General features: G+C 43.1%; 1 protein-coding gene and 1 long non-coding RNA gene across 8 annotated transcripts in view; one reads left to right on the forward strand and one right to left on the reverse strand.

The window, feature by feature from the left end:
- The window catches only part of FAM120C (family with sequence similarity 120 member C), a 145,453-nt gene extending 143,941 nt beyond the window's left edge, over nt 1-1,512 (reverse strand). For all 7 annotated transcript variants that reach the window (XR_011565190.1, XR_011565191.1, XR_011565192.1 and 4 more), the window contains exon 1: nt 675-1,512. Coding sequence is in view for 3 of the 7 variants with exons in the window: in XM_070783793.1 (XP_070639894.1) it covers nt 675-1,373 (699 nt within the window). In the remaining 4 variants the exon portion in view is untranslated. The remainder of the gene's footprint in view (nt 1-674) is intronic.
- Nucleotides 1,513-1,571: 59 nt separating this feature from the next.
- LOC139181060 (uncharacterized) lies at nt 1,572-7,848 on the forward strand. The gene is made up of 2 exons (XR_011565193.1): nt 1,572-1,677; nt 4,678-7,848. It is a non-coding gene; the product is annotated as an uncharacterized lncRNA (long non-coding RNA).
- Nucleotides 7,849-12,598: the final 4,750 nt, after the last annotated feature.

Below are 12,598 nucleotides of genomic sequence, written 5' to 3' on the forward strand. Positions count from 1 at the left end.
ATCACATAACACATTTATATCATTGAATAAATGTTTCATGTGTATATTCTGATTTTCCAAGGGCAGGAACCATGTCTCACATGTCTTTTAAACACCTTACTCTTAGTGGGTTAATACTTGTTGTAAAGTGAACCAGTCGGTTTGTTTGTTTGTTTAGGCTAAGGAAGGATGAGATAGAAACAGGTTGAAATGAAAATGGTTGAATGGACAGATGGGTGCAAAAGAAGCAATGGTTCAAAATTCGGGGAAAAGTTGTAGAAGAAAGGTGTTCAATTAACATGTTTAACTGATCTGCTGCAGGGTTGGAAAGAGAAACAGAAGGATGTCAACTGTAAAATTTGAAAAGGGCATTTCAGCCTGAGGCAGAAAACAGCAGGAGAAAGATGGAGCTACAAAAGAAATTCTGCTAAAATCCAGAGATAGGCCAACTGGGTAAAGGGGGTTATTGGGAGGACATGGGCAGAGAGATGTGGTTATGCAGGTGAGCGAATCAGTAGGGGGTGGTATGAAGGGTTGGGTAGATGGATAAAATGATCAAGGGTGCTTAGGCAAGTGGGTTAGCTGACTGGGCGGTGAGTGGGTAAATGGGAGAAAGGTAAGTGGGTGGGTGGTTAGGTGTTTAGTTGAGGGAATAGGTGTGGGGCGAGTTATTTAAGATCCGGCCCCTCCCTCACCTTGACCCGGAAGCGGATGAGTGCTAGCCTCACGCAGTGGCTCAGGCAGGCCGGTGGCAGGAACCAGGCCCGAGGAGGAGGGGTGCCCTTGTTGCCCACGTGTCCCACGATCAGTTGCGCTGTCTGCCGCTCGGCCTGGCACCGACGGCCCCATTCGGCCAGCCGGTCCTTACCCAAGCCCCCGGGGAACATGACCACCAGCTCCAGGCCGTCGCCGCCGGGATAGGCACAAGCCTGACAGAGCGCTGACAAGTAGCCCAGCATGGCGTTCCATTGGCCGCCACACACCCAATCCGTCTGGTAGCCGCCATAAAGCCGCGGCAGCGCTGAGCCCGCGTCCACAAGCACCCGGGCCCCGGGCAGCGGAGGGGGCGGCGGCGGCGGCGGCGGCGGCGGGTGCAGGCCGGGGTGCGCCTGGCCGTGATGGTGGAAGTGGTGAGCGGGGTGATGGTGCCGAGTAGGCCCCGCGCCCCCGGAGTAGGCGCCCAAGGCGGCGGGCGGGAATGGCGGTTGCTGAGGCGCAGAGCCCCTGGCGGCGCGTGGAGCCCCGGGCGCTAGGGCTGCCGTAGGCGGCAGTTGGCGATGCTGGTGCTGCTGCTGCTGGCGCGAGACCGTGCGCGCGAGTTTGAGGAGGTCCACGGGCACCACGGCCCCAGGACAGCGCTTCTCCAGGAACTCTTGGAAGCCCTGGACGCCCATGCTTCGTCGGTGGGCAGATGAGACGGCGGCTGCGCGAGCAAGCTAGGCGGCGATCTGGGCGCGAAGCTGGGGGCGGGCGCGTGCGCACTCCACGGGGGGCGAGGGGGCGGGGAAAGGATTCCCGAGGGGAGGGTGAGCTAGAGAGGGAACGAGGGCGGGGTGAAGAGGAGACAGCTGACTGGATTTGGGAGGAGAGAAGGGGAGAGGCCGACCGGACTCAGGAGAGGCTGGGAGGATAAAATCGATGACAGGCTCTAGTCACTTTTGTATCCCTCTGCCGCCGCTCTTCACCGCTTCAAAAGGGGTAAAGCCTTTTCCTGCCACCTCCGGGAGCCATATTGCCTCTTCTCTGTGGTACACGCTTTCCAGTCGGAGGCGGGGGTGGGGGAGTAGCGGGGGCGGGGCAGGGAAGCGGGGCATCCTGGGAGTTGTATTCTCTTCTAAGGCTTCAGGATAAAGAGTTGGAACTAAATTACCACCTTCGTCTACCCTTGTATTCACTAGGTATCAAGGGGCGGGGCGTGATAGGCATTTAGGATTTGCACTCCAACTCTACATCCACCGAGTTGCTTCAGGCTGTTCATCGCCTTTCCCAGGAAAAGGAGTTTGGGGGATAGTGATGCATCATGGGAAAGGAAGTAAAGTGGATTATTATAATTCACCTTAAGTATTATAAGATTCCCACGAAGGAAGAATTTTCCTTTGGGGGGAAGGAATAACGTGGGTAGCACATTATTGAAAAGGACACATATGAAAGGTAAAAGTGATCACCACCACCATTTCTGTGAGACCTTGATGCTGGGAAAGATTGAAGGCAGGAGAAGGGGAGGACAGAGGATGAGATGGTTGGATGGCATCACCGACTTCAATGGACATGAATTTGAGCAAACTCTGGGAAATAGTAAAAGGGAAGCCTGGCGTGCTGCAGTCCATGGGGTTGCAAAGATTCGGACATGACTGAGCCACTGGATAACAATAACAATATAATCTTAGGTTGTAAAATAACCTTAGTTCTGTAATAAGCCACATAACTTTTTAGCTAAGGTAATTCTTTGAGGAAGAGTTTTTTGGCCCCAGTTTATGAACAGTGAGATTTATATTATTTATTTGCCCAAGGTAATGCAGAGACAAAGTGAAATGGGATATCCAATGTACTCGGGATCTCTTTGTTTAGGGAGATGAGCATCAACACAAATTAAACTACAAGTTGTACCCTTCTGGTACTCTTTGAGCTACAATGTCATATAGTTAGGACATTTATTTGCAACCACTATGAATTAATTTGTTGGGGAGCTCTTGAGAAAATAGCAGTAAGGGCTCCAATTCCAGACATAATGAAGGAAGGGTCTGAGAGTGGACTCTTGTTTAACACTTGGAAATGAATTGTCTGAGGAGACATGTGCTGACAGAACAAGAGGCTTTATCAGGAAAGGGCACCAGAGCAGAGAACAATAGGGTAAGGGAACCCAGGAGAAGTGCTCTGCCACGTAGCTCGCAGCCTTGGAGTTTATGGTGATGGGGTTAGTTTCCAGTTTGTCTCTGGCCAATCATTCTGACTCTGGGCTCTTACTGGTGTTGTGTGAATTGCTCAGCCAAGATGGAGTGCAGTTAGGATTCTGGGAGGTTGGTAGGACATATGGACTGGCATCTTCTCTTTTTGACCTTTCCTGAATTCTTCTGGTTGGTGGTAGCTTGTTAGTTTCATGGTCCTTACCAGGAATCTCCTGTTGTTAAGATAACTCATGCAAGTGGCTACTATCTTGCCTGGCTAGGGCAGGCGGTTTCAGTTTTTCCCCTAACAGTACAGAATCATCTTTTGAAAAAACTATTTTTAGCATTCTCCTTGGTTGATTATGATATTGTGCCAGTCTTCTGGCTGGCTGACTGGCTTTTAGAGCCCACTCTTTCAATAGGAGGAGGGTAGCAAAGAAGATTAATTCTGTTCTGTGAGTAGTAGTCAGATCTGTCTTGGAATTTAATACAAGGCAGGAGATAAAAGCAGGCTAAATAAGAACACAAAAGTGCAGAACCCAAGAGTAGTCCAGGTGAAATGAAGTCTGAGACTAGTGTGAGTGCATGCTACATTGCTTCAGTTGTGTTTGACTCTTTGTGACCCTATGGACTCTAGCCTGCCAGGCTCCTCTGTCCATGGGATTCTCCAGGCAAGAACACTGGAGTGGGTTCCTGTGCCTGCCTCCAGGAGATCTTCCCGACCCAGGGATGGAACTCACGTTTCCTGCCATTGGAAGGCGGGTTCTTTACCAATAGTGCCACCTGGGAAGCCCAAGAAAAGTGTGACAGTGTTAATCACTCAGTCGTGTCTGACTCTTTGCAGCCCCGTGGACAAGTAGCCCATTGAGAAAAGTGTATGGGGATGCAAAAGCTGAAAAAGCATCAAACTCCATAAAGAAAGTCATCATAAAAGACTAATGGAGATAGAACAAGCCAGGTTGGCAAAGAATAAGTAGATATTGAAGCAATGCACATAAATAACTCTTGAGAAAACAAGCAGTGAAAGAGAGAATAGTGCCTTGAAAGGATGGCGGATGGAAAGAATAGAGGTTTTTCTAGTATAATGGATACCTAAATGATTGTTTACTCAGCCCTCCTTTCCTAAGAATTAACCCTCTCCCCATTTACAGTTATAACAAAAACTGTCATGTTAACCATAACCATAGCTGACTGGGTCAAAGGCAGATAATGAATTCAGGCTGGGTCGATCAGAATCTCATTCTAGAAATTTGAAACTGGACCAAAGAGACCAGTTTTTCTTGAAATTTAAATCTTGGACACTATCAGCAGTCAATTTTCCCATTAGATGAACAAAAGTAAAAGATGCTGGTCTGAAGGAAGGGAAGAAAGATGCAGACTCAGAAAAGAGATGGGAAATAGGAAGCCTTCATCATGTTTAAGTCCCAGGTTTTAGATCATTCTTTAGATATTCTTGTCCTTGGTTTCTCTGAAGCAGTCTCATACCCTTACTATTTTTAAGGTAGAATTGAATTAGAAACTACTCATGACCAAAAAATATTAATTCAAGAACTGGTACCAGAAATGGGGTATGTCAAATTACAAACCCTAAACTGTAGGACTGGCAGAGATTGGAGATCTCTCGTATCATTAATTGGGAGTTTGCATTCTGTTATTTGGCAATGAAATAGTTGCTTATTGCTCTTGACACTCAAAAACAGCAGCCCTTCTGCATATATCAAGAGTTTGGCAACTGTTGACGTTCAGATATTCATCGGCTTTGCTGACTTATAGTAGTAGAACTCTGTCTCACTTCAAATATTTCACTAATTAGGAAACTGGCATCCAGGCAGTTGGAATGAGGTTATTTATATAAGCAGATTCTTTACCATCTAAGCCACCAAGGAAGCCATCTATATAAGCCAAAGCCCCCAAATGTGAAGATCTCTTCCTCTGTACATGCATTCAGCTGAAATACAAGAGAAAGTGGGTAAGTGTAACATTCCCAGAGCAGGTCAAAAAAGAGAAGCGTCACGTCCTTTAAATCAGCCTACTGTTTTCTATCTGTGCTCTGAACTGGACACCTTGAGCAGAATGCCAGGGAGAAGGACGCAAGTCCTTAGGTACAGATATAAGAAATAGAGCTGCAACAGAATGAGTCAGGTTACTCTGTTTAGCAAATCTAAAGATTCAAAGTGCATAAGTTGATTAGATTCTTGGCACTTATTAGCATTGTGAGTCCCCTCAAATGAAATCAACAAGCAGTCCTATGAGGTTTTGAAGATGAAAATCATATTTAGTGAACAGCGACCATGAGCCAGCAGTGATTCTCAAAGTATGGTACATGGACTAGCACATCTGCACCTAGGATCTGTTAGATATGTAAGTTCTTGGGCCTCATTCCAGACCTCCTGAATCAGAAACTCTTGGGGGTGAGGCCAGTAATCTGTGGTTTGTGTCTGTGTGCTCAGTTGCTTCAGCTGTGTCTCAACTCTTTGCAACCCATGGACTGTAGTCTGCCAGGCTCTTCTGTCCATGGCATTTTCCTGGCAAGAATACTGGAGTGGGTTGCCATGCCCTCCTCCAGGGGATCTTCCTGACGCAGGGATCGATCCTCTGTGGCCTGTTTTGCAGGTGGATTCTTTACCTGCTGAGCCATTGAGGAAGGCCAATCTGTGATTTAAGTGGTGTCAAAGATAAACAAAGGCTGACATTAGTTAAAGCAGTGAGAACAGATTTTATTCAGTTACTGACAGTAGGGGAAAGAGCAGAGCTCCATTCCATTTGTGCAGAGGTGACAGCATTTTAAAGGGAGGAGGAGGGAGGAGGAGTGAGGCGGGGCTCAAGTAGAAGCAGGAAAGGGAAAAATTACAAAGGGCTGGCCAGTGTAAATGCAATTAGGCTAGCTGTGTATGCTCATTGGCAATTATTGAAGTCAGTATTATATCCTCCCACAGTTCCTGAGAGACAGAGGCCCTAGCCTTCATAATGATTACATTTCAAAGGATTGGTCCTTGAGACACACACACAGGGGAAGAATTCATAATTGTAAGCCCTTTTTGGTAAACACTCTTAAGAAAGAGAGGTCAGGAGTCTATTGTCAGATGTCAGCTAGAACAAGCTACACATTCTTTTTACAGCCCCAAGCTTTTCCAGATGAAAACTGGGTCATCCCAGAGACTCTGACATGTTAACATATTAGAACATGTTAGAACCAGACATGGAACAACAGACTGGTTCCAAATTGGGAAAGGAGTATGTCAAGGCTGTATACTGTCACCCTGCTTATTTAACCTATATGCAGAGCTCATCATGTGGAATACCGGGCCGGATGAAGCACAAGCTAGACTCAAGATTGCCAGGAGAAATATAAATAACCTCAGATATGCAGATGATACCACCCTTATGGCAGAAAGTGAAGAAGAACTGAAGAGCCTCTTGATGAAAGTGAAAGAGGAGAGTGAAAAAGTTGGCTTAAAACTCAACATTCAAATAACTAAGATGATGGCATCTGTTCCCATCACTTCATGGCAAATAGATGGGGAAACAATGGAAACAGCAACAGACTTTATTTTCTTGGGTTGCAAAATCTCTGCAGATGGTGACTGTAGCCATGAAATTAAAAGATGCTTGCTCCTTGGAAGAAAAGCTATGACCAACCCAGACAGCATATTAAAAAGCAGAGACATTACTTTGCCAACAAAGGTCCGTCTAGTCAAGGCTATGGTTTTTCCAGAAGTCATATATGGATGTGAGACTTGGACCATAATGCTGAGCACTGATGAACTGATGCTTTTGAACTGTGGTGGTGGAGAAGACTCTTGAGAGTCCCTTGGACTGCAAGGAGATCAAACAAGTCAATCCTAAAGGAAATCAGTCCTGAATATTCATTGGAAGGACTGAGGTTGAAGCTGAAACTCCAATATTTTGGCCCCCTGATGCAAAGAACTGACTCATTGGAAAAGACCCTCATGATGGGCAAGATTGAAGGCAGGAGGAGAAGGGGATGACAGAGGATGAGATGGTTGGATGGCATCACCGACTCAATGTATGTGAGTCTGAGCAAGCTCCGGGATTTGGTGATGGACAGGGAAGCCTGGTGTGCTGCAGTCCATGGGGTCACAAAGAGTTGAACACAACTGAGTGACTGAACTGAACTGAGAGACTTAAAAGGCTAGAAGCCAAGTTTTGTCTAGTCTCTTTAGTGCAGGTGTTTGAATGGAGTGTTTGTGTTGAGTGTTTTTGCAGGTTGCACTAGTTCTCCAGATGATTCTTATGTACTCTTAAGTTTGAGAATCACTGCTCTTCTAGAGCAATCCCAAGGCCCAAGTACAGACTGGTAAAACAAGAAGGACCATCAGTATAACTGACTCTCATAAGTTTTTCTACACCTGTAATTTATTTCCTTCCTTCTTTCCTATCCAGGTGGAATGGTGTATACTCGGACCGGTGACTGGATAAAGGTGTGCCCCTTTGCTTTCCTAATAGGAAACTTTGTGGTTAATCTAAATATTTCTCTATTATTGCATGTTAGATCTATTGGTGGCAGTCAAGTTATAAAGAGGTTGCAGGATCCACATTTAGATTGCACTGAACTAGATGAAGAAGGGGCATGTCCATGCCATGTTGTTGCTCTGGATGCAGTAGCTGCATGTGATTGGCAGTTGTCCATAGATTGTTAGGTGTGGGCATTTTGGAATTGTAGATATGGGGGAAATGGCATATGTGTTTATAGGGCAATCAAAAGGAGGACTGTATGTAAACATCTATTTTGTCTCTTCTATACCCCTCTGCTACCCTTTTCTCTACCTTACTCTCATGGTTGCATCAGAAGCCATTCTTTATGTACCTTCCCAGAGAATTTGGGATTGAGCTGGAGGAGGAAAGATGATAAATCCTGGCTGCATTTCAGCACCTAATTTATTTGTTCCTAAGGGCCATCTGCATTATCCTTGTGTTTTGTCAGATACCAGCAACTTTATAATAAATTCCTCTTTTTGTTTAAGCTTGTTCAAATTGGGTTTCTGTTACTTAAAAACAAGAAACATAGAGCACAAGAGAAACTTTATGCTAAATATAGGCCATAGAGAGAGTACAGTAAACAGAGGCCAAAGCCCTGAAAATAAAAAGGGACAGTGAATGTCACAGAATAGTGGTTAAAGTGTGTGCTTTGGAGCTGAGATCTGGGCTCCAAAACCTGTTCAACCCCTTACGTGCTATATAACATCAACAAGTTATTTAACCTCTTGAGCCCTTAATGTATCTGTGAAACATAGACTCATTAAGTTTTCAGCAGATTTATTTGGTACATACTATGTGCCAGGAATAACACTTTAGTTAAGTTAGTGTTAGTCACTCAGTCGTGTCTGACTCTTTGTGACCCCTGGACTTTAGCCCACCAGGCTCTTCTGTCCATGGAATTCTCCAGGCAAGAATACTGAAGTCAGTTGCTATTTCCTTCTCCAGGGGACCTTCCCGACCCAGGGATTGAACCCGGGTCTCCCACACTGTAGGCAGATTCTTTACCATCTGAGCCATGAGGGAAGCCCACTATGTGCCAGGAATAACACTAGGCTGGGAGTAAAGAGTTCTCAAGACAGTCAAGGAGCTTACAAAGGAGATGTTAATGATACTTACCTCAGAAGCTTGTGAAGATTTAATGATATAATAAAGTGTTTGGCACAGTAAGCACCTAACAAATCTTAATCATTAAAGTGAAAGGTAGAGAGAAGCATAAAGAGGTTGCATGGAGAGGTCACATTGGATTAAATCTTATTATCTTCCACCTAAGTAGTTGACTAGCTGTTTAGTTTCTGTAAGGGCCCCACTTAGCCTTCTTTATTACCCAAATCTTTGGGGCTGTTTGAGAGGCTGTAAGCTTATAATGGTAATAGGAAATAATTCATTAGAAGGTCTAATGAGGCTTCTGTTTCTTAAACCAGCAATAATAGCAGGGAGGTCATTTGCTTAGTAAAGAAAACAATGACTGTGGTTCTCAACCCTAGTTAGGTTAATATGATACTAATATATTATCTGGGGAGCTTTTTAAAACAATACTAAATAGAGGGATGGGGCCCAGACACTATTTTTCTTTTACATTCTGGTAAAATACAACACAAAATTTACCATCTTAACCATTTAAAAAAATTAATTTATTTCTCTTAATTGGAGGCTAATTACTTCACAATATTGTAGTGGTTTTTGCCATACAGTTCAGTAGTGTTAAGTATATTCACTTTGTTGTGCAACCAAGGCACTAATTTTTAAAAATACCTCCGGGGTGATTTTAATATGCAAACAGGGATAAGAACCTCTGAGCTGGAATGGAGAAATCTTACAAATACTGGTTAAATTCCTGAGTCTATTTCCTCATTTGTAACATGCATGTGAGCTAGTCTTTTCTAATTCTTCATCTATTTATCCCAAAGTCCTCTTCCTATTCAGACTATCATCTATGCTGTACTTCATTTGTGTCTTGAGCTCCTGTCTTAAGACCCACCTTCTGTATTTCTTCAACTCCTACTACTTGAGCTCCTCCTAAATTCTTTAGTCACAGACTTAATTATGTCATCTCATTCTTTTATATAATGCTCATTAATGATGGCACATTTTAAATGGGTTTTATGGTGTTTTATCCCCCAACTTAAATATTTTCATCTCTGAACCTCACTTTACATCATCTATCATTGCAGCCAATACTCAATCGTTCCCCAGCCGACTTCCTGTTGACTTGCAGATTGGGTTCAGCTTTGTTACATCTCTATGACTGTTTCCTCTTCTCTTTAGTGATATGTACGGTCCCTTCAGGAGTTGTTACTGTTATATGAGCAAACCTACTATGTGCCAGGCACAGTGCTAAGCCCTTTATGTTTTGTTTTTTTTTTTTTTTTTTTACTTAGTCTCAAAATACTACCACTTAAGTATTTTTACAGATAAGGAAATTGAAGCTAATAAGTAATTTTCTTAAGTTCACAAAGCTAGAATACAAATCCAGGTCTTCTGGACTCCAAAAGGCATCTGTATTAACTATAATCTGAACCAGGGCCCATTTCTAAACCAGCCTGATTTCCCAAGTGCAAGTTCGTTGTGAAGGTCACTAGAGATGTCTAACAATAAGCACACTTAGCAAATTTGGGACATATCTCATTTAATAGTCAAAACCACCTCATTTTACAAATGAGAAAACAGAGGTTTGAGAGGTCTGTAAATCAAAAAACCTGTGCTTGTTCCATTGTGTATCCTCCCTTTGTTGTTGTTTAGTTGCTAAGTTGTGTCTGACTCTTTTGTGACCCTAGGGACTGTGGCCTGCCATGCTCCTCTGTCCATGGGATTTCCCAGGCAAGAATACTGGAGTGGGTTGCCATTTCCTTTCTCCAGATCTTCCCTTTAGGGATCACCTAAGAGTGAATACCTTGGAGTCAATGAATCATTAAATCAAGGTAATAGATTTTTAAAAACATTTTAAGAATCCTCATCTAATCTTGAATATTTCTAATAGAGCCCTTATTCTGCCTCCAGGGCTATTTGCATAAATATATTCATGAGTCTTCTACCTAAATTATCAAATGAACAAGGGATCTGACCTCATTTGACAGTTTCCCAAGTCACTGTAGTGTGGTAAATGAAAGATGTGCAAGGGAGATTTCCAAATGCACTTTTTTTCCCTGAAGGTGGACCATAAACACTATCAATACAAATGGAAATACCCCATCATAAGTTTGTGCAAAGAGCACATTTTGAATCATTGCTTGTATCATAAACATATACATCTAATCCTGAAATTATAAAACAAGCACTGGATATAACCTCATGTAAGATATATGAAGGACTTTCCTGGTGGCGCAATGGATAAGCATCCTCCTGCCAATACAGGGGACACAGGTTTGATCCCTGGTCCAGGAAGATTCCACATGTCACAGAGCAACTAAGCCCCGTGTACCACGTCTAGAGAGTAGCCCCCACACACCATAGCTAGAGAAAGCCCGATCACAGCAATGAAGATCTAGCACAGCCAAAATTAAAATAAATAAATTAAAAACAAGAAAGATATATGAAAATATATACTAATCATAATGATTAGTTGAAAAGTTAGTCTAAATGAATTTTGATTGTTATTATTACAGTATATCTGAGGCTTCCCTGGTGGCTCAGACAGTAAAGCGTCTGCCTGCAATACGGGAGACTCAGGTTCGATCCCTGGGTCGGGAAGACCCCCTGGAGAAGGAAATGGCAATCCACTCCAGCACTCGTCTGGAAAATCCCATGGACAGAAGAGCCTGATAGGCTACAGTCCATGGGGTCACAAAGAGTCGGACATGACTGAGCGACTTCACTTCCACTTTCTGAGAGTCAGTATGAAAGTCAAACTATTAGTCACTCATTCGTGTCTGACTCTTTGCAACCCCATGGACTGTAGCCCACCAGGTTCCTCTGTCCATGGAATTCTCCAGGCAAGAATACTGGAGTGGGTACCCATTCCCTTCTCCAGGGAATCCTCCCAACCCAGGGACCAAACCAGGGTCTCCTGCATAGCCTGGGATTTTTCACATGAACTTTGGAGTCAGACCTGGCTTTGGATCCAGGCTTCATCATTTACTAGCTATCATGCCTTGGTAAATTATGTAATCTTTCTGACCCTCAAATTTTCTCTGTTGAGATAGTAACAGATCTCGCTTATAGGATTGTTTTGTGAATTAAAAATATCACAAGCCTATTATTCAGTAAATCATAGTGACTGTTACAATTATGGCTCATTGACAAATCAGGGGAAGAGGTCCAACTCCAAAATTTGTTGGGCTATAAATCAAGAGGTAACATACAGGTTGGTTAGTTTGTCCAGCCAACATAACTACAGGATTAAAGTTTTTAAATCTGTTAAGTTAGATTTGGTAAATGAAGAATCAGCTTAAGCCAGGTGATTGCAGTGACTATGACAGCATTTTAATAAGATAATATACTCATTTTAACACAGCCTTTATTTTCTGTTTCAAAACAAAATTTCCAGGAAACAAAATACTTAACAATGGTTGGGTACAAATGAAATAAAAATCACAGTTTCAAAGAACCAAAATCAGACAACTGCTTAAAGGCAGATTGCTTAGGTTTATAAAAAAAATAATAAAAGGATTAAAATTAGGTTTAACAACATTCCATATAATGCTACATTCCCCAATTAAGAAAGGAGAGTTGACATATACAACTAAAGGTTAAGTGTAGAGAAGTGGCTAAAATTCTGCATATTTTATAGTAAATTATGCATGAAAGTTTATTAATTGCATAAACTTCCTGAGTGGCTCCCATGCTGCACTAGGTCTACATGCTTAATATTCATATCAAACAAATTACAGCTTTAAGTGATTGAGCATGACAGACCTTGAACAACTGCACTTTCCAATCAATCACTGTTTCTGCTGAGGGTATGTTTTGGACCACAAACTTCAATCTGAAATCTTACAGTGGAGAAGAAATGCAACTTTAAAAAAAAACAAAAATGGGAAGGATGACAAGCATGGATTTAGGAATTTTATTTTTCAGTGGCACTGATTTCGTTCTCAAGAGCCCAGTTTCTCTCTTCCCTTCTTGCTTGACTTTAAGCCTTTTTGCTTGAGGTTCTTTTAATTAAAGGAACATCTTCCAGAATGGGAGCTGTTGGTTTATATAATCTTCCAGCTATCTCAGTTGAAAATACCTTCAGTGTAACCTAGTTACTATCCCAGGCCCATGCCTATGTTGGCTGTCAAGGTTTCTGACCAATG

Source organism: Bos indicus, chromosome X, assembly GCF_029378745.1.
Source record: "Bos indicus isolate NIAB-ARS_2022 breed Sahiwal x Tharparkar chromosome X, NIAB-ARS_B.indTharparkar_mat_pri_1.0, whole genome shotgun sequence".
Lineage (NCBI taxonomy): Eukaryota > Metazoa > Chordata > Mammalia > Artiodactyla > Bovidae > Bos > Bos indicus.